This window comes from Haliotis rubra, unplaced genomic scaffold, assembly GCF_003918875.1.
Source record: "Haliotis rubra isolate DU_JTF1 unplaced genomic scaffold, ASM391887v1 Scf425, whole genome shotgun sequence".
NCBI classification, from domain to species: Eukaryota; Metazoa; Mollusca; class Gastropoda; order Lepetellida; family Haliotidae; genus Haliotis; species Haliotis rubra.
Window position 1 is genome coordinate 271,302 of NW_025767108.1, and position 23,126 is coordinate 294,427.

General features: G+C 39.0%; 1 protein-coding gene across 3 annotated transcripts in view; it reads left to right on the forward strand.

Moving 5' to 3' along the window:
* Window positions 1-23,126, forward strand: part of LOC124288794 (islet cell autoantigen 1-like) — a 171,103-nt gene that overhangs the window by 101,166 nt on the left and 46,811 nt on the right. For all 3 annotated transcript variants that reach the window (XM_046725323.1, XM_046725322.1, XM_046725325.1), the window contains one exon: window positions 19,850-20,116. In XM_046725323.1, the coding sequence (XP_046581279.1) occupies window positions 19,850-20,116 (267 nt within the window). The remainder of the gene's footprint in view (window positions 1-19,849; window positions 20,117-23,126) is intronic.

The window sequence follows — 23,126 nt, forward strand, 5'->3', positions numbered from 1 at the left end:
GTGGTGGTCAATAGATACAGATGACATGGCTAATAGAATACATGTTATTATGAATATATAAGATGTCATTTACTGCAAAATTAATGGATCAATTTAGAACTGTGCAGATACTTATACCAAATTATTGATTGAATTAGAAATGTACAGAGACGTATTTATAAATGTATAGAATGTAAAGTAATAGCATTGTATACATAGAAATTATGCTTTATACATGGGAACAGTGACGAGGGTAGGGTATTGTCTTATTGTTTTATGTAACATGCATTTGGGAGGTAGACACCCTGGTCCCTGTTTATTGCTGGTTTTGTGCGTTTGATGAAGATAGCTTCAATCAACTTGTGTTTACGCCAGTCACTGATGTTTTTTGAGAGGACTTCAGTTTCCCAGTCAACTTCATGATCGGGATTATTCATAATGTGTTCAGAAACTGCAGATTTCAGATCTGATTTGTCCACTGAAGTTTTGTGTTCTTTCACACGTGTAGCTACTGGTCTGCCTGTCTCACCAATGTAGATATCACCACAGTCACATTTCAATTTATACACACAGCCTTTAGGGTTGGATATAGCGTGATTGCACCCCTTACCATTTGCACGTAGCAAAGTTTTAAGGGTTTTGCCAGACGAGAAAGTGGTGTCAATGCTGGCCATTTTCTTTAGGAGTCTGCTGACTTGGTGGCTGATGGGCCCAACATATGGGATGTTGATGCGGATGGGAGATGGTTCAGGTTTCGGAGGAGGCTGAACTTGATCTTGTAGTGTTTTTTCTTTATGGTGGTTTCTACAAGGTTCTTTGGATAACCATTGTATGTGATGAATGTTGTCATCAGGTGGTCTGTTTCTTGTTGCAGTAGGTCAGGGCTACAAATCTTTTTCGCTGGCCTCGCAAGTGTGGCAACAATTGCTCTCTTGATTTGGGGATGGTGGTTTGAGTGATAGTGAATATATTGGTCTGTGTGGGTAGGTTTCCGATAGACGGACGTGATGAGCTGGTTGTTTGAGTTGTCAATGGCGATGTCCAAGAAAGGGAGGTTGTTATGCTGTTCTGTTTCCATCGTAAACTTAATTCTAGGGTGTTGATTGTTGAGGTGATCTAGGAGTGCATTGGGGTCATGATGGTTGTCTAGTATAGAGAACGTGTCATCAACTTTCCTGTGCCAACATAGTGGTTGGAATGGTGAAGTAGCCAGAGCAATTTCCTCAAAGTTGGTCATGAATATCTCATAACAGACGCGCGAAAAAGATTTGTAGCCCTGACCTACTGCAACAAGAAACAGACCACCTGATGACAACATTCATCACATACAATGGTTATCCAAAGAACCTTGTAGAAACCACCATAAAGAAAACACTACAAGATCAAGTTCAGCCTCCTCCGAAACCTGAACCATCTCCCATCCGCATCAACATCCCGTATGTTGGGCCCATCAGCCACCAAGTCAGCAGACTCCTAAAGAAAATGGCCAGCATTGACACCACTTTCTCGTCTGGCAAAACCCTTAAAACTTTGCTACGTGCAAATGGTAAGGGGTGCAATCACGCTATATCCAACCCTAAAGGCTGTGTGTATAAATTGAAATGTGACTGTGGTGATATCTACATTGGTGAGACAGGCAGACCAGTAGCTACACGTGTGAAAGAACACAAAACTTCAGTGGACAAATCAGATCTGAAATCTGCAGTTTCTGAACACATTATGAATAATCCCGATCATGAAGTTGACTGGGAAACTGAAGTCCTCTCAAAAAACATCAGTGACTGGCGTAAACGCAAGTTGATTGAAGCTATCTTCATCAAACGCACAAAACCAGCAATAAACAGGGACCAGGGTGTCTACCTCCCAAATGCATGTTACATAAAACAATAAGACAATACCCTACCCTCGTCACTGTTCCCATGTATAACCCCCTTGATGCCACAGGGACATATATGTCCTTCCCCTTCAACACTCAATTTGAAGTCGAATAAAAATCAAAGTATACCACGCACACAAATACACTTCACAGTTTCGAATTTTGAGGGAAATTTCCTGTTTCTTGATACCATCCACTATTATTTTAGACAAAGCTCAAGTGCTGAAAATGACCTTTCAAAATAGGCTTCATCGAAAATGGCGACATTTTTGACACAGTATGAAATCGCGATTCACAGCGTTATTTGCTGTATGTTTTGAAATGTGAAAATCGGATAATTACTGTGAGTATTGAATTTCAAAATAACATATTTATGATCACTGATATCAGTTTTACATGATTTCGCTTAATTATAATTCTGAAACGCCACCGATGAATCTAGAATCAGTTGGGATGTTTTCGAAACTGCACTTACATCTAACACCGTGAGAGCTTTCTCGCCATATTGATAGTGTTTACAAAATCACGCTTTCGCGAAGGCCGGTATTGAGACGCCTATTACATCACGTAGATTTCATATTCAGCTCGAAAAATGCATCACTGAATTCCCCATACATTTTAGAATCAATATGAAACTAGTCTGTGTCACCAATAATAACTGTCTAGATAAAATGAGATCTAAACATATTGGGTGTGAAAACTAATGCTGTGCTTGAAAGACTGCGTTTGTGTGAAATGTAAACAAAGACAAAATCCGATTTTACACTGCGCGTAGCATTTTCTGAAATTTTTCGACATTCATCCGCCTATTCATTGCTTGCAATGGCTCAATACCTTTAGAATATACATGGAAAGAGTATCGAAAGCAAGAAATAGGAAATTATAAATAGATACAATGCAATGATTTGATAATTCATAAGAAATTGTCAAAGTTTCCGCGGCAGCTGACGCCATGACTGACGCCAAATCACGAGAACGACAACAGTAATTATCTGCATTTCTGTCCTTTTCTCTTACGATAGTGAAAACGATAAAACATATAACAATACACAGATAGTCAGAATCATTCTGATTACTTACATCTCATATTTATTTACAAACGATCCCTGAATCAGTGGAAGGGTCTTCGCGAAAAATCCTGTGTACCCTTGTCAGCAAAGCCGCCATTTTGTAAGAAATCGGTCAGCTGTAGTGATGTGTCACGTCAACATTGTTCTACATATTAGGCAATTTCTTTGAGGTGAAGGTCGGTCGAACAAGAGTAAACACAATCGCCATATCCTTCCAATTACACTGTCAGTATTATGATGTATATTTTATGGATAGTTAGGATACTTTTCATGAAACTGACTTCAGTATCTACATTTAGCCTTGTTCAATATCATATCATACGTGCATATAGGGTTTACGGTGTTTTATTCTTTGAAAGTTTTGATTGTTTGAATCATATTTACATAAGAAATTGACATATTTATTGCAATACACCATATTCTAAACCTTTACACAAGTGTTAGAAGATCAAACGTAGCCATAACTGCAACTACTTTAGTTCCTATGATGTACAATATTCAATTTATTTGGACTAATATTGCAATTTCATATGAACAGGTTAATGAACGGTGATATAATTCAACCTTATATGCAAAACTGATAATATTAATGACAATGATTTATATATGGTATGAAATGTATATGCACACATATTTAAAGGAATTGTCTTGTTCATTGCATAATTTTGTGTCGCTTTTATAGACAAAAGAATGATGCATATAGATCGGCAAGGTCTTGGCGTTTGTTGGAAACGCTTTTATGATTAAGCTATCATTGTTTTCGATAGTATATTCAATTCATATTCGATTAAATAATATTGTGATGACAGGATATCAAACTCTAACTACTTATAGGAAAATTGTTGAAAAATATATATACCATCTCATGTGTTAATTCGGACAAATCTTATATCCATATTCTAATATATAGTTCCATATATGAAAAGCTATCTTTTGCATCTTTCATTGCATAACGTATGAAGAGAAATAGCTTCATAATCATAAACAAACAAAATTCTTATCCCAAACAAAATATTCGGGTGTTGTGAAATATTATTTTTATTTACGTTAAATTGATGCCAAACAGGTGCGCGTGTTGTTCACAATAAGATACACTGTCAAACCGTCTAATTGTTGATATATTCAGGACCCTATTTAAATGGAAAAATCAGTCATTTTATATTTTGTCTAAAGAGTGTTAAATTCTGACATAGAAGTCTAGACCTTTTATACAATTGATGGAAATTAAGTGAGATATATACTAATCAGCATACCAATGTCGCTCTTTTCCTCGGACGCCGCAAAATGCATAAAACAAGCGATGACGCCAACTAAAATGTTGTATTATTTTCAGCAATTTCGTTACATTTGAAGATATGGCTAGTAAGCTGGTAATAACGATGCAAAATTAGTCAAATTACATCTACACAAACAGGAGAATGTGGGAATCTAAGAACTAACTTATAAATCGGATAGGGCCATTCAAATAGCTATTAGGTGCTGTCACATGTAGTACGTTGTCATCTTTTCTTATAAATTGTGAAACTACCAAAGCGCATCCGTTCACATTGGGGAACTTTGAATTGGAATAGTGTTGTTCACCATGAATATAAAATAACGAAAATATAGCGTCCGTGATCCACAACAAATTCTCTCCAAGTGATCTGGGTTACATTGACCTAGTGTTACGCGATAACGGAGTTATGCCCCCCTATCATTATTATCGTGTATGACCTCCCTGTCGTCGTTTGGCGTCATAGAAGAAAATACATTTTTGACATTTATTGCGAGTCATTTTTAATGTTGAGCGTATAACGTTATGCACAAGCACATAAACCCAATTCATATACACTTATGTCGTTCAGATATCAGGCTGTATTTTCTTCGCTCACACTTTCCGTAAAGATGCCCCATTAAAAAATTCGTAGCACAGTGCTTTTATTGGTGCGTGATAAAAAGCGGAGAAATTTACTGTTTTTTAACGCATAACAAAAATTTAGCAAGGTCTATTTCTCAAACCGCCAAGGTAGTTGCACTTATATTTATACCAACGGATTGGAAATTTAATATTCTTCATTTCTGTGTAATTTTATAGCCGTACGTAGATCCAGGACCACGCGAGCGCAATTCTCACACAACGTTCACTTTTCAAAGCGTATGAAAATGTGCGCCTGAAAAAAAAACTCGGCAGCCAGGGGGATAAAGCATAATTTCTATGTATACAATGCTATTACTTTACATTCTATACATTTATAAATACGTCTCTGTACATTTCTAATTCAATCAATAATTTGGTATAAGTATCTGCACAGTTCTAAATTGATCCATTAATTTTGCAGTAAATGACATCTTATATATTCATAATAACATGTATTCTATTAGCCATGTCATCTGTATCTATTGACCACCACATGTATTGCGTCGTCATAGCATTGTGACGTCATAAGCATTGTGACGTCACGGCCAGAGTTAACAGTTACTGTTCAGTTTACCTGATGATGGGGCCAGAACAAGCCCTGAAACGTTGTACTCGAGAATAAAAAGAAGATGTAACCCAGAAAAAATCTCTATGTTCTTCATAAAAGTTCTTCCAAATTTACCAGTGATTCAGGTAAGAAATACCAGTAATGTAACATAAAGAATTGTAATGCAGTGATCCATAGACTTTGTGTCGGAAAAGCTTTTTTCCCAGGAATAATGTTTCAATATCATCTTATTTTAGTTGCAGATTTTATCATTTTTAACTTGATAATAACTAATAATAACCATATGCATGGAAGTTATTCTAGTTGTCCACATATCTTTTACATATGGAACAGTTTGAGTATTCTCATTTAGGCTTGCTGCTATCTTGCTGTGAGCACTGTTGCATCATTGGGATATGCTTCCATTAATGTTAACCTCATGGAAGTCACTTTGTCCCTCTAAAATTCCGCTAGTGTTGAGGGGAGGTGGTATGAATATTGAGTCCCATTTTTGGCAAAATCATCAGTCACCTTAATTTAGAGATGCATTAAATCATCACATGACAGTATGTCTGGATCATCAGTACCACGCCCTCCAAAGTGGTAAAGGCACCATCATCAGTCACCTTAATTTAGAGATGCATTGAATCATCACATGACAGTATGTCTGAGGTTCATCAGTACCACGCCCTCCAAAGTGGTAAAGGCACCATCATCAGTCACCTTAATTTAGAGATGCATTGAATCATCACATGACAGTATGTCTGAGGTTCATCAGTACCACGCCCTCCAAAGTGGTAAAGGCACCATCATCAGTCACCTTAATTTAGAGATGCATTGAATCATCACATGACAGTATGTCTGAGGTTCATCAGTACCACGCCCTCCAAAGTGGTAAAGGCACCATCATCAGTCACCTTAATTTAGAGATGCATTAAATCATCACATGACAGTTTGTCTGGATCATCAGTACCACGCCCTCCAAAGTGGTATAGGTCTGAGACCTGCATCACCACTGTTCTCCTGCCCCAATATTTAGCGGACATGCAGGGATATAACTGTAATACTACTCCTAGCAGCACTGAATCAAACTCACTCTTTGTTTAAATATACAGTAAGCTACATTATAAGGGACCAATGATGTTAGTTTGTTATAATCCTAGCTTGTTCTTATATCTGTATGTTCATTATATGCATATTCATTATAAGCACAGTTTACTAAAATTTATGAAAAATATATAGAGAATCTCACCCAAGTGTCTTCTGATATCAATTATATCAACACGAGTTGATAAAGTTACAAATATCCGAGGCTTGCCGAGGATATTTTTACTTTTATCAACGAGTGTTGATATATTTGATATCAGAAGACACGAGGGTGAGATTCTATTTATCATCCAAAATCACTCTTCATTAATTTTCAATGAAAAATGTACATGTCTGAACATGGTACTGCCATTAGACTTGCAGTGCATCGATGTCATAGTATTGTGACGTCATCAAGTACATGACGTCATAGCATTGTCACGGCATTGTACAAAATCTACTGTCAAAACAATATCTCCTAGGAGATATCGTTTGATCTCACACAAGCGATATCTCCTGTGGAACACAGTTTTGGATGATAAAATGGGATATATTCAGTCAGTACAGACTGTTTGCTCAATTACAGAAACATGAAAAGCTTTAGCAAATATTTAGGCTACAAGAGTGAAGTATTTAGATCTTGGTAAATATGTTTTGTAATTCAAAATGCATATACTTAAAGTTCCTTTTTGAGCTGTCAATAGCAATGATAAACGAACAGGTTATCCCAACGAAGACAGTGAGTTATGTTTGGTTCAAGTCAGCAGTATTCAAGCATTTCTGCAACCAACGCAGACAAGCCACTTGCTGAAAACACAAACAATGAATGTTGACATTGGGATTTGGGTGCAGATTTCGTTGCCTCCTGAGAGCAGCAGTTGGGGTCTGGAAACTATTGTGAAAATGTTAGTGATAAGGCAAGCGACAAGTAACTTGATCTCAGTGTTGGCTTCAATGTATTAGTTGAGGTCAAGATAAGCAGTGACCCAGCAGTGGTGGCAGATAAGTAGGCAGGTAGACAGTTGTTGGCAACCAGCATGAACACACAGCTGCACTCCAAGCTGTCACTAGGGACAACCAACAATACTAACATACTGCCAATATACAGTCTTCAAGGTGACAAGGAAGAACTAATGAGCCCCGTCATCTTGATCGAATTGACTCACAGTTGTATTTTAGTATCAAGAATCAAGATATTATGACGCTTGTGTGTTTTGGTGGTTTTCTTTTTCCAAACAACACAACTGAAGCAATCAGATTTGGGTGTCGTGCACATCCACCTTAGAAACCATGACAACCATATTGCAATTTATTGTCTTTTTTCTCTCTTATTTTTTAAATTAAAATTAAATAACGTTTTTACTTTGTGTATGTTTTTAATTTTTTCAGTTTTTTTTTAATGTTTCCTCTTTTATGAACTGCTTATCTTCTGAAATTGCTTGACTGTTGGAACTGAAATCGCCCGGACCTGTTTTGTTTTGAATGAGTAGATTTTACCTTTATTATTTTAATCCTGGCAAGTTTGAGAGCTACTTAATAAAGTGTCGCTCTTTGTTGCGAGGCGCTGGGGCAGCCTTGTGGTAAAATAAAGACTTTTTCAAATCTAAACTGGAGAATAAGCTACTCTGAGGGGACATGCGCAGTGCTTGGCAACACATACACACTATAACTGGATGTGGAAAACGTAAAAAAAACTATCGAAGTTCCTGATGAAGCCCAATACGCTGAACAGCTGAATACATTTTACTCCCGCTTTGACAACGCTGACTTTTCCAAATGTTTAAATGACGTCATGGATACTATTCCAACTACAGAAGAACACACACCAATATCAGAAGAGGAAGTACGTATCGTCTTCAAGAGGATAAATGCACGGAAATAGCCCGGACCGGATAACATGAATGGTAAGATTCTCAAGGAATGTTGTTCGGAACTCTCCTATGTATTTTCCCGACTTTTCTAAAGATCGTTCAGTGATCATGAAATCCCCGCTATATGGAAACTGTCAAGATCACCCCGGTTCCGAAACTCCCCAAACCACTCGAACCTAATGACTATCATCCAGTCGCTCTCACATCCATCATTATGAAATGCTTTGAAAGAATTGTGCTGTCTCGTTTACTACAAGATGTCAGAGACATTCTAGATCCACTTCAATTTGCATATTAAGCGAGGCGAGGAGTAGAGGATGCTACGACAACACTGTTGAACGCGATATATACGCACACCGACACGCCAAAGTCGTATGTTCGTGCTATGTTTGTGGACTTTAGTTCCGCATTCAACACGATTCAACCTCACCTCCTTATTCAAAAACTGTGTGAAATGAATGTGCACCGCAACACGATTCTGTGGATAAAAGACTTTCTGGTAAACAGAGCTCAGTGTGTTGAGTGTAAACGGAACAATATCTTCCCATCAAACCATCAGTACCGGTGTGCCACAGGGTTGTGTGTTATCTCCAGTTTTATTCACATTATAAACCAATGACTGCAATAGTAAAGAAATTGGTACAATGTTAATTTTATTGGCTGATGCTGCTGCTATTGCTGAACTCATCACCAACTGTGATGAAACTTGTTATCGTTGTGCAATATCAAATTTCTCTGACTTGTGTGACTTTCTTGTCCTGAATACTAAAAAGACAAAAAAAATGATAATAGACTTTCGGACTAAGAAGGAAGATTTACTGCCTGTGACTATTCATGACTGTGATATAGGAATCGTGTCAGACTATAACTATTTGGGAACTGTTATAGACGATAAGCTGAACTGGAACAAGAATACGGACAGAATCTATGCTAAGTGCCAACAACGCCTGTACTTTTTGAGAAAAACTCGTTGAATGTTAGCACATCCACGCTTGTTTTATTTTACAAAACGTTTATACAAAGTGTTCTGTGTTTTTCCATTGAAGCGTGGTCGGGGGCTCTCACAATAAAACAAAGAAACAAATTTTCCAAAATAATAACTCAAGCAGGCAAAATTTCAGGTACAACCTTCGAGGACATCACATGTTTAGGCCAGCGGCAAGTCAGAAACCTAGCACTCAAAATTTGTACAGATTCGAACCACTTTCTTCATCCCAAATATAAACTTCTTCCTTCTGGCCGCCGCTATCAAATTCCCCGCTTCAAGACAAAGAGAGGCACCGACTCATTTATCCCATACAGCATTGTTATTTTAAACAAACAGAAGTAGTTTTAGTTATTCTTAGTATTTTTATGTATCTGTTCTGTATTCAGTGCTACTCTTAGAGTGTTATACTTTATTTATTTTTAATGTCCAGCTTTATGCTTTCCCTTTACATTCGTTTAATCTTTAGAAAACAACAACATTCTGTCTTGTTATAAAATACTTTCCATCATTTTTAACCACTGTTGATTGTTCATTGTGATCTGTGAGAGCTTGTCAGATTGTGTGACTGATGTTGTTCGTGTTGTAATGTGTGTGTAATGGATATATGTATTTATTGTAATTCCAGCGTCCATAATGCAAGACAAATTCCCTTCTTGGGCAATAAAGTATTATTATTATTATTATTATTATTATTAAAAGTGTCTCTCTTCACACTGAAGAACCGGGTTTGATTCCCCACATGGGTACAGAGTGTGAAGCCCATTTCTGGTGTCCCAATCGTGATATAGCTGGAAATAGCTAAAAGCAGTGTAAAACTGAAACACTTTGATGACATTTTACAGTTCATAGCTGTGACTATTAACATGAAGGTCTTAAGATATGAAGGTAATGCTTGTTTCTTATATATAAAAGTAATATAAGACCTCCATTTGATGGCATGGGGGTGGAAGATGTTTCATCAGTGTTTAAGCTGTATCATTATAGTCTGAGCCAATTTATGCCTAATCTCCTGCCTCATTCTTGAGGAATTGGAACAACCTGATTAAAACCTGAAGTTTTGCCCTCAAATTCTGCAACAGTATATTGAAGATTAGAAATACCAAATAAAACATTGTACCATTGTTATGTTTGACAGCACATAACCATTGTATTATAATGTCTACAGCACATTTCAGACATGGTTTAGTTCCATTATGATGTCTTGGAGCACATGGAATAACACAACAAATATATTTACAGCACATCTTTATGCAAACCACAAACTGTTACTTATATAAACATCTTAGTTTAAAAATTTGGTTCATGTTTTCACAAAAGCTTGCCTCTTGCTTTTGCTACAAAAACATGGCATTTTTATTGAGCATTGTGTATGGCTTTTAGATAAAACATTGTTTCAAAAGAGGTAATTATTTATGGTTTAGCTTATGTGACAAAGTATGTATGGTTTGATATTTAGGTGATTTAGAATATTACAAGTGTATTATATTTAATCATGTTCATACTTTGTGTATTAATTTATATCTAATGAATACCTTTCAGTAAAGGTTTTCTGTTAAGTATTGTTCTATATGCATATAAAACTTGACGGATATTCTGTTCGCTGCAGGACTGACCCAACATGTATCGTCACCCACACATAAGAGTGGCCATACACTTGATCTCGTCATCACCAAGTCAAATAATGTCATAGTTTCGTTGATCACTGACAACTTTAGTGTGTTTATCTCCCTTAATCTACAGAAGTCTGGACCATTACGGAAATGTGTTACATACCGGAAGACACGTGAAATTGATGTCGACAGATTTGTCAGTGACGTCAGTGAGTGTTTCTTGAGCAGACCAGGTTTAGATTCCACGTCAACATGTGCACACAGTGTGGATAATAAGGCTACAGCATACAATGATGTATTGTCTGAAGTTCTTGATCTTGACGCTCCAAAGAAAAGTGCAAGAATTGTCATCGACCAAACTCAGTTTGGATTACTAAGGATATTCTCAAAGCAAAACATGAACGGCGTCGGGCAGAAAAGACCTGGCGAAGTACCAAACTGGAAGTTCACAGGCAAATATTCCAGCATGCTTGTAATACAGTTAATTAGCTTGTTAATAAATCCAAGTTAGTCCACATCAAAGACAGTATTAGTCAAAATAAGCACAACTCCAAACAGTTGTTTTCCCTGGTCAAGAAGTTACCAGACAACAATCACATCAGGACCCTTTGATGTATGAAAGTAAATTTCACGGTTTAGGACTTTATCATTTCTACCATATTTGTGGATCAGATTTCATTAAGCTTGTTCAAGAGGCCCCATGCAAATTGTGCCAACTTGATCCAGTGCCAACATAGTTATTACGTCAGTGCTTGCCGGTAGTGACGACAGCAGCATGTTCTGTGATCAACAGCTCTCTTGACTCTGGTATAGTACCTCACTGTTTCAAGCAGGCGTTCGTGATGCCTTTACTCAATAAACCTTCTCTGGATCCTCTGGAACTCAACAACCACAGACCCGTATCAAACCTTCCATTTCTTTCTAAAACAATGGAGAAAGTGGTCTTGAATAGGGCTCTCACGAGTACTCGGGTACTCGGGGCCGAGTCGGGGTAAAGCAGGACTCGAGTCCAGTTGAATGGACTCAAGGACTCACAGGGGAGATAACTCTAAATCAATTCAGGAGGAATTTGGTATCAAAACAGTGTCTGGCATTACAACTGACAATGCTTCAAATATGGCAGCTGCAGCAAAAACGGCTGGCTATCCCCATGTTCGCTGTTTTGCCCACACACTGCAATTTGCTGTTAATGATGGGTTCAAGGTACCTGGCATTGAAAACATGTTAATGCATGCACACACACTTGTGGCCTTCTTTGCAAAGTCGACAATGGCAACAGAGTTTCTCGAAAGTCATCAGAAAAAAATTGGAAAAACCCCCAAACATGTCATCACCTATGTTGCGACGCGTTTCTGCTTGACCGGCTGTCCCTCTTGCATGGTGACATTGTTGCAGTGCTTTGTGATCCCCTTCTCAAGAAACACAAACACCTAGACTTAAAGGACAACCACTGGACGTTGGTGGATCAGCTTGTCATAGCACTGAAATCTCTTGTTTCAGCAACAGAAGCTCTGTGTAGTGAGGAATTTCCAACGGCATTTGGCGTCTACCATGAGAGAAAGGTCTACTTTGAAGTCTCTATCGCTATCTTGGTGGCGGGAGAATGAGAACCTGTTCCCACGTATAGCACCACTTGCCAAGAGGTATCTCTGTATACCTGGAACCAGTGTTCCATCTGAGTGCGCCTTCTCTGTTGCCGGACTCACCATTACTAAACAACGGGCTGTCTTGTGTCTGGAGACTGCAGACGCAATCATATTCCTAAACTAGAATCTACGAAACGCATTAAAAGGTGAAGATACTGTAATAAGCCATGTTCTTTAAAACTAGGCCTTGTGTTCTTGCCTTCTTGCATTAAAATCATTAAACAAACAATTTGATACAATTAGTCTTCACTCTTGTTGTTCAACTTGTTTTCTACATAGATATTCAGTCGTTCTTATCCAGCGTATTTCAGTGTTACATATTCAACAATCAACACATACACAAGCATTCTAGATAACATTCACACTTGGAGACCTAAATCCTAAAATAGTTAAAGTTTTAATCACAATATATACCATTGACGTGATCTCCGTTCAGCAGAGTTTTGGAAGAAGAAATTCAGTGTACCGGGTAGTGTTACTCAGTAAATGCTTAGTCTTTAGTTTGAAACCAAAACGTTTTCACTATAAGAAGTCTCAAATGAACACCAATCGTGTTTTACATAATTTATTCTTAAGTTCCTTAGTCGATCCATCTTTACAAGATTATCCGATGCAGCATCAATCAATCAATGCTTTGTCTAAATATCTTCCAGCTTGCGCACATGTTTTGCCGCAATTTAACCATGATAAAGGTTAATTGATTATGTCACTTATCCTCAAGGTGAATGTTTAAAAGTTGCTAATATGAGAAGAGAAGTACATTGATTGGTTTCAATCATATTACAGCATTTACAAGTAAAAAAAGGTATCACCGGCCCAGCTCATGAATATTGATCACATTATTGATTGCGTAGAACTGCGTCACCGTGACACTTACACTGCCTTCACATGTTGTTTGCAATAATAACAAGGTAATAGATGCTTCCATTGAAATTGAACATCAATTGCTTTATTCAAGAACGTTTAGATTCACATATATACATGTTGAATTATTCGTAGATTGGAAGGTGGAACAGCCATGTGTATGCTTGAATGTTGGTGTTTAGATAAGCATCCAAATTGTCGGGTACTCGAGTACTCGAGTCCCAGACTCGTGAGAGCCCTAGTCTTGAAGCAACTCAATAAACATGTATCCAAACATGATATCCAGGAACCTTTTCAATCTGCCTACAGAAAATCCCATTTGACAGAAACTGCTTTACTGAGGGTGTACAACGACGTCCTCCTATCTTTGGACAAACAGGAAGTTTTGCTTGTGCTGTTGGATCTGTCTGCGGCTTTTGACACTGTGGACCATTGCATTTTGCTATCCCCCCTCAAGCACACCTTTGGCGTAGCAGGCACAGTTCTAGCTTGGTTGGAATCTTACCTTGACAAGAGATCTATGAGCGTACAGATTGACAGAGTCTGTTCTGATCCTAGGGACCTGAAGCGTGGAGATCCACAAGGATCTGTGCTGGGTCCTGTCCTCTTTTCGATGTACATGCAGCCTCTAGGAAGCATAATTTGTCAGCATTCATTCAACTTCCACAGCTATGCAGATGATCAGCAAATGTACATTGGCATACAGCATAAAAGAATCCAGGATGGAGTCAACCAACTACAGATATGCATCAAGTGCATCCAGGACTGGATGTCAGCTAATGTTCTAAAGCTCAACAGTGGTAAAACTGAGTTTATGGTCATAGGAACACCCCAACAGCAAAACAAGGTTGACAGTACGAGACTACTGGTGGGAACATCTTCTGTAACTCTGTCATCCTCACTCAAGAATCTTGGAGTTGAAATGGACAAATGCATGTCAGGCAAAGCACAGGCACTCTAGACAGCAAGAACCACCAATTTCAAGCTCCACATCATCGGTAGAATCCAAAAATATTTGGACTCTGATACCTGCAAAACGTTGATTCATTCTTCCGTCTCGTCCAATCTGGACTATTGCAACTCTCTTCTCTCTGGCATTATCTCACATCTCCTGAGAGTTCAGAACAAAGCAGTCTGCCTCATAACCCGCACTCGACTACATGAACGCATCACTCCAATTCTGCACTGGCTACCCATCAAACAGCATATATCCTTCACGATCCTGACTATCTGCTTTTCTGCCCTCCACTGTGACACTGCTCCAGCCTATCTGAAGGATCTCCTCACTCCCTATCTCCCTGCTCGCAGACTCTGCTCATCTGGTCAACACCAGCTCTGTGTACCCTTTCCGAGGACAAAGTTAGCTAGCCAGGCTTTTTCTGTTGTGGCTCCAACTTTGTGGAACAGCCTACATATTAAATCTGCGGACTCTGTCCAGTCATTTTGCCATGACTTGAAAACCTATCTCTTCAACCAATAACTCTGTTTATTTTATTCTTATTTTTTAACCTTGTGAAGCGCTACTGAGCAGCCACCGGTTGGAAATTAGGTGCTATACAAGTGCATTATTATTATTATTAATTATATTCAGGGCTTGATTTACCTACAAAGAAACCAACATATTCTATCCTAGACCTTTCATGTTGTAAAAACACTAATCACTAACAAAAACACATGACAGTTTGGCTGTAGGAGTTTATTATATGATATCAGGGTTCTAATGATGGAAAAGTCACATCTAAGTTTGAGTTTTGTTATCCCCCGCCGCGCATTTAGTGCGAAGCGGGGGATAGAGTATTAAGCTCCGTCTGTCCGTCCGTCCGTATGTATTTACGTATGAATTGGAATATCTTAAGAACCATTGACTGGATTCTTTTCATATGTTGTACCTAGGTTCATCACAGTATAAGAAAGGTCCCAGTCAGGTTTGGTGACCTTGACCTTCATTTCAAGGTCATCAGGGGGACTTTAACATTTTACCCTTGTCAGCAAGATATCCCAAGAACCGTTCACTGGATTTTCTTCATATTTGACACTAAGCTTCATATAGGGAAGGCGCAGGGCCCAGTCCATTTTGGTGACCTTCCAATAATTTTCAAGGTCACGACAACACTTTGAAGATTTCAGCATGTCAGCCTGCATGTTTCCGTGGACTGGTTGTTGCTTTTGTTATTGTTTTTCTCACATGAGTACCCAGATGATATCCCAGAATTCCTGACTGGTTTGTTACCTCTGCTGCGCCACCCTCATGCGTAATTGATAGTATAAGTATAGACTTATAACAAAGATGAAATCTTTTTCACTGGATAATCTTGATTTTGTTGTAAAATTATGTAGACTGTGATGAATAATTTGGTTTCTTAAAAACAAAATATTCACTTTGATAAAAATGCTGATTTTGATGTAAAATTTTGATTTCATAGTAATGTTGACTTTATAAATATGTTAACGTAAATGGATGTAGAATTTGATTTAAGAAGTAGTTTGACCTTGAATTTGGTGAGAAGCCTGATATAATAGCATTGTTTGAAAGTAAGGCTAACTAAGTACATGGAGAGTCTTGGGGAGAGTAGTGAGCTTGGGTTCACTACTAGTCAATCTGAATGTTGTATTAAATTGCATCGTTGTGATAACAAATGAAAACATTTTAAGTTTAACCATCTGCCAGTGGTAAAAAATGTTAGGACTGAAATAACGAAGTCAATGTACGTCTTTATATTTTGTCTTATAATCCAAATTAGTTTATAATCATATTTGTATGTATTTTGAAATTTAATAAATTGCACACGATCTGCTTATACTTAGTGAATTTATAACATGACTGTAATATCTAGACATCTTATAGATTTCCAACGTGAATCATATTTCACACACACGCCCTTAGTGCGACCTAGTGTATGTTGTCTTATTTAGTGTCACATTACACTTCACGTAAAAAAAAATGATTCTGTTGAATGCCATAACAAATAAATTAAAACAAAATGCAAATATTAAAATTAAAACACACTAAAGTTATAGCAACAATATCAGGCTATTACCTTATTCGGGGAATGTATCCATCAATATTCACATAAAGGAATGAGATGCCATTAGTCTGCAGCTGACAAAGAATCCTGTTCCAAGTCATGTCTCTTGTAACAGTCTAATATGCGAAAAAGTGAGCTATCGTTTCAGGTTTTTCACATTGGTGTATCCCATTGGTCACCCAAGATAGCACACCTGGCAACTAATTGCATGATGTCCGCCATTCATTAAATAAATAATTTTGTTAGCCAATAATGAGCAATCAATCAATGTATTGGCTGTTAATCCTTTGAAGGAAGGATGCTGTTTTTACAAAGAGACAGGGAGTATTCAGTCTAGATTAGTAAATCTACATACATAAACACTACCTTTTGACAAATCCGCTGTGCAGGATAAAAGCAATTAATCAATCAGCGTGTTATCTGTTAATCCTTTGATCAATGTTTGTTTTGAAACTCAGCTGATAATTCCTCTTGCTGCACTTCCTTGCGCATATTACATAAGATGTAATACATTTGCCACATCAGACCTCAATTTATAATGGTGAGTATTTACTCCAGACACAAGGAATGCCAAATGGGAACCTTTGTCGGGTAATCTGAGTGGTTTTATCACTAATTATACCTGTTATAAATTCATTAACTGACCATCAAGTGAATGATGACAAATAACGTGTAGGTTTACCACCAAACAAGGGTTACAGCAAGAGAGTAGTAATCGCTGTATTGCATGCAAGTTTGAATGTCTGAAAAAAAACACAACTTATGGGCCGACACTGTTTTGAGGATACGAACTGGGTCGAACTTCATTGTTACATAAGAAATATATATACATGTATAGGCATTTACTGTGTACTTAGTTAAAAACTGTATATACCTAAGTACCTCAGTAAAATTTCAGATGTTTTTTAGCAATGGCAAAGTGGGGTTGTTTAGTTTATGGATTCAAATATATCAAATGTGTGTTTTTGATATCATAGCATACGTAATAGACACCATAGTGTTACATGATTAAATATCGAGGTAAAAAACACAGAAATAGGATCAAATTGGATCAGTCGCTATACCATCCAAACACTTGAAAATCTGAAAAAGCCTACACTGCTGGGATACTTTATTACAATCAGACAAGAACTGTAGGGGATATTTTCAAATAACGGCATCTGATGGTCATCCACCCTTCCTAATGTCCCACTGATTAGGTTGAAGAAATTCTGCCAAGGTGGGCAGTAGCCCAGTCCCCGTGTCCTTCATGGTCGAGAGAACAGGGACTGACCAGTTTGCAGCTAGGTTTCGTAATTAGACTGTTGGCTGGAAACATTAATCGCTGTGGATCAGTGGCCCTTTAAAAACACTTGCCCAGTTTCTTGTCATCGCCAGTAGCGTCAGCCACCACGTTGCTTAACAGCAGCTGTGTCCTTGTGGCCACTGCCAAACAGTTTCCAATTGAAGTTGCATAAATGTGACATGTAAGTAATCAGAAACATTCTCACAACCTGTGTCTTGTTATTTTGTTTTTGATTTCAATATAACCAAGGTCCATAGCCAGAAATGATCAAAAATACCCTTTACTTGTGCATGAGTTTGCCTTAGCCATAGCATCATGCTTGACAGAAACTGTAATGAATTGAATGTATGGAATCATTGAAATACAGTCAACTCTCGTTAATCCGACACTTGTGGTTTGAAGAGAAATATGTCGGATTAACGAGAATGTCGGTTTAATGTATTTGTGTGAAAATATCAATGTTTACTAAATGTCATGATCGTCATACTGTTGCATGCATATCAGAAATGGTAGATCTAGTGATCCATTGTTATTTCTTGATTAAATCGTCTCAATTAATTATCTTGTGTTTCTAATTAGAAAGTGTGATGTTCACCGACGTGGGTGTCAAGCAGCCAGTAAGGCACATGCTAATTACCGATCATGTGATTGTTTGTTTCAGCTGTGTTGATTGTCGGATTAACGAATATTTTTACAATGTATTTACAATAATCAGTTGCTAGATTGGTATGTCGGAGTCCGAATTCAAGAATGTTGGATTAACGAGAGTAATTTTCACTGTTTTAACTGGTTCCCTAAATTTTTTGTCGGATTAACATGATTGTCGGATTAATGAGTGTCGAATTAACGAGAGCTGACAGTACATCTATTTTTATTTCCCTTATGATTATTGCTTTGATGATCTTGTCATGTACATTCTAAAACTAATGAACAAGTGTATGCAACAAGTAGCTGAAGAGACCTCTCAAAGTTAGATATGAACTTTGCTTACATTTCAAGCAAGTGCTGTTTTCCCAACTCAGTATTCCTTTTCATTTCTGATCTGTTCCACTTGATGTCACCTTTACATTCACTTTTGCTGACAAAGACTGTTGTCATTTTATTGTAAAATGTATGAGGAATTGAGTGATTCATGTAAGAAGGCTGAGTTTGAATTATACAAAATGTAATATGCATAACATAACATGTTACATGTTTTTGTAAACACCATGCAATATGGCTGGAAGTGTAATTCAGTGATCGTGTTTGTGAATTTTCCAAAAAATTCATAGTGATTCCGGGGCCGTTGACAACATTTCAGAATGATCATTGCTGATTTGATAAAAAAATATTAAGTAAACAAATAAATGATAATAAATGAAAAGAAAACCTGTTATCACTAATATCCTTTTTTGAAAGTCAGTTCTTCTTATAAATATTTCATATTTAGATTTTACAACATACAATTTGGTCCTCCCTACAGTGTGTGGATATATTACAGAACAGGGATGACCTGGATATTTTTGCGCCATCAAAGTGAGGATTTAAGAGGAACATGTATTTTTCAATTCATCTGGAAAAGTAGCATACACCTAGTGCATGTACGTTTCGGATTTGCAGAAAGAAGATTTACTGGATAGGCATTCAACTCAATTTGAATGTTAGACAATTTGGTTTCACTGTATGCATAAAAAAGAACATTGTAACAATGTATTACTTATTGAAACCGCAACATCAACAAAACCACCAATGATGTCATATTGCAAGGACATAAGTCATGGTGTGTTTATTATGGAAATAGAACTCTTGGTAAATGTGCAAAATATGAAACGATACAATGCAAAAATAAATTAGTTACTTGTGTTAGCTCTACTGTTTGGGCTATGAAACTACCATATAAATGGTTCTTATGTTGAAAAAGGCAAGACAAACTGGTTTATTTTGTGAAAACTTGCCCTTTAAACCAAGTGTCACCATACCCCATAAATCTGGAATATTGCTGGGTGCGGCGTTAAACAGCAAACCAACCAAGCAATCACCTCCCCTTTTTGGACTTGGCAAGTAGGACATTAATGTGGAATTAGCAAAGCACAATTGACACTCCTTTTGCTTATTGTTATTGCAGGCTCCCAAGATTTGTTGACGGAAGATTTAGAACAAAGTGATGTTGAGAAAGATGATATGACCCTTCTCAATGAAATCCTCAATGCTCCATCAACAGGAGAAGATGAATTTGCCCAAGAGTGGCAAGCAGTATTTGGTTCAAATCCTCTCCATGCCTCGCCAGCCATGGTTCCAGCTGAGCCAGATCACTCCAAGGCTCCGGCAGAGTTCATGCCCTCAAGTCTATTGGATATTTCTTCCCATATGTCAAGCCTTGCACTAACATCAGGTAAGGAGGCAGTTACCATGCTTTTCCTCACAGTCAATGGAAAGAATATGCTTAGCATGTAATTTGTGACTGAACTTTCTGTTAGATGATGTTTTTGACCTAGTGTTATTGAGACAACATTAACGGTCACCTGTTACTACTTTCCAGAATATGGTCTGGATAACCGGGTCTTGACTCGTATATCATGTGTGTTTTATCTCACAAATGGCTTCAACTGTTAAGCATTATCAAGTACAATTAAGTTGACGAAATGTCAATGTCAATTTATCACTCGCTTATTGTATGAGCTTCATGTTTCATTTCAAGATATTCTAATATGGTTTTTAAGATGGTTTTGTTATACCCCTGACTTCAAAAGGTTGGGGTATATCGTAACACAATGTACCAAGGAATTCCGTCCAGACTGCCAGTCCGAAGACATTTTTGTTGAACCAATAACTTGATTGTTTGGATTGTTTTCAAATTTGGGGATCATCTTCTTCATCTCATCTCAAGCTTTATCTCATGGTGCTTTAATCTTTTTTAAAGAAATTTTGAAACTTATCCTATCTCACGGTATGCACTTCTCTTTCTTGATTCGACACTGAGTGGAATGATGTAAACTTTTTTCCTTAGGCCTCTCTTGTCCATCTGCCCATGCACTCCATGCTACCCTCATTATAAGACAGCTTCTTAGCTCTCATGCAAAGCATGCGGCATGCACCACTAGCTGCCCACGTGACTATCTCCGAATCATCATTCTCTTTCTTGTCGCACACGAGTGTGGACGTATGTTACTTTGCTCAACGTTTCAACTTAGTCTACAACATGGGGAAAGTTGACCAGCCATAGAAGAGGGAAAATGCTCCCGGTGTAATAAGCGTTCTCCGCGTGTGATCCACATGGATATTGTATTGACTGTATGGGACACTGTAAATGGGACTCTCGTAGCGATAATTGCAAGGTTCTTACTTGGTGACTACACTCGAGTTTGCGCCGTGTTGCGTCGTGTTGCTGACAGGGCTCCTTATGCCGCTTCACTTGACGGACCCAGTCCCTCCAAGAAGGAAAGCTTTAGCGTCCTACTTTGTCTGCTCGGCGGTCACAGTCCCCTCACTGAATGAAGAGGATTTCATGAGAGCGTCGTCAGATTCTTACCTATTGGAAGACATTCGGCTGAGCTCTCAACGTTCCAGCCCGAGTCACTTCATCTTCGACCACGTCTCAGGTAGACCGCCACCACCCCTCAGGAGACCTCTACACAGCGGGCCCTTCGAACCACGTTCTCTGTCTCTCGTTCACCAGACCAGTTATCTTGGCGACCTGGCTTATCAACCTGGACAAGAATCAGCTGATCGCTACGCCTGACTGCGCAGAAGCCGCGCTCTCGCTCTTGTCGTTCATCCATTAATGAGAGGAACCAGTCTACCTCGCCTCAACGCTCGTCAGTGGTTATTTCGCCGTCTTCTTCCCATTCGGCGGAAAGAAGTGTGTCTTGCATCCAGCTACCTCGATCTTCTGCTTCGCCGAAGACTGCCAGATCGAATCACAGTTCGCCGGATCACGCTTCACCTGTCCGCTCCCCTCCACATCGACTTTTGCCGGACTGTCCACCTTCCCCAGAATTAGACCGGCTCTCTACGAAACCACTGAACCGATCCTCATCGAAAGGCCAGTCCACGCTTCAGCGTTTTCCGGATCGATCGTCTTCTCAACAGACTTCACTGGAGCGACATGTGATGAACCGACTTTCGCCGATACGGCTTTCTTCCAAGCGGTATTCAACGGAACGCCCTTCTCCGGATCATCTGTGTACTTCCCCGAACTCTGCTTGATCCTACAGTCATGTCTCCTCAGCACTGACACGGTTTTCACCGAGTCGTTTGGACCAGGCTCCTATTATCCTTGGGATTTGTTCACCTGATAGACCTGGTAGATCTACTTCACCGCCGGGGCGCCACTCTTCAACCCATTTGCATTCAACTAAGCAACGCCTCCATCTACTTCGTTGAGATCCGTTCTTCGATCGAAGTCACCTCCTCGGACTTCGTCTTCTCGTCAGCATGGGACTTCCTCTTCTATGCACTCGACCCATCAACCTTGATCTCCTGTACACGATCGACTGCTGCCTATGGTTCAAGATCTAGGGATCATCATTCTCGTTGTGGTACTTCCCCTCCTTGTCCCCGAATTTCTAGTCGGGTCTCCATATGTGCGTCTTCTTCCGGCTCGTTCCCCTCCAGATATCAATATGGATCTACTCAACGGGGCTCCGATTATAGATATCAGCGTGCTACGACTTCTGACAGGGCTCCTGCCTCCTCGCGCGTCTCTAGTCTACTTGGTTTGTACCAGATTCCTGGACTCCTGCGTAGGAAACTACTCCTCCCCCAGATCTGGCTGCGATGTTGAGTGCTATTTACTACTGCTTGGAATCAGCAACAGTCTGCTCCCTCTACAGGGACCGAATGCGCATTCAACGAACCATGGCTGCGTCTAATTAATTGGCATTCAGCTGAACTGAAAATTCGCCAAACCGGATTCCTCGAACCGGAGATTGTTGAACCAGCATTTATCGAATCAGCAGTCACCGAATCGACGTTTTTCGACTTAACCAGCCGTCCCATGTTTCACCGAACTCTTCCAAGTATCATCGTCGAACTGATTCGGCAGGCCGGTTCGCTGCGACATTGTCAAACTATTTCTTCTGCACAGAATGGCTCATCTCGTCCGAACCACATCGCCGAACTGATTCACTACAACATCCCCGTACTAGTTAACCAGATCGATCTGCTAATCGCCGAATTAGTTCGTCGGGCCAAACTGAGTCGCCGCACTAGAACCGGATCATAGTACCGTTTCAGATCTTACCTCGCCAAGCCAGATCACTTAACCGATCCTGGTCATCGAACCGTGCCAGATCGCAGATCCAACAGCGTTTGCCGCCCCGACAGCGTTCGCCGAACCATCAGTATTCACCGAATTGCCAGCATTGCCGAACCATTCCGCCTTTAAGTTACAGCAATAATGT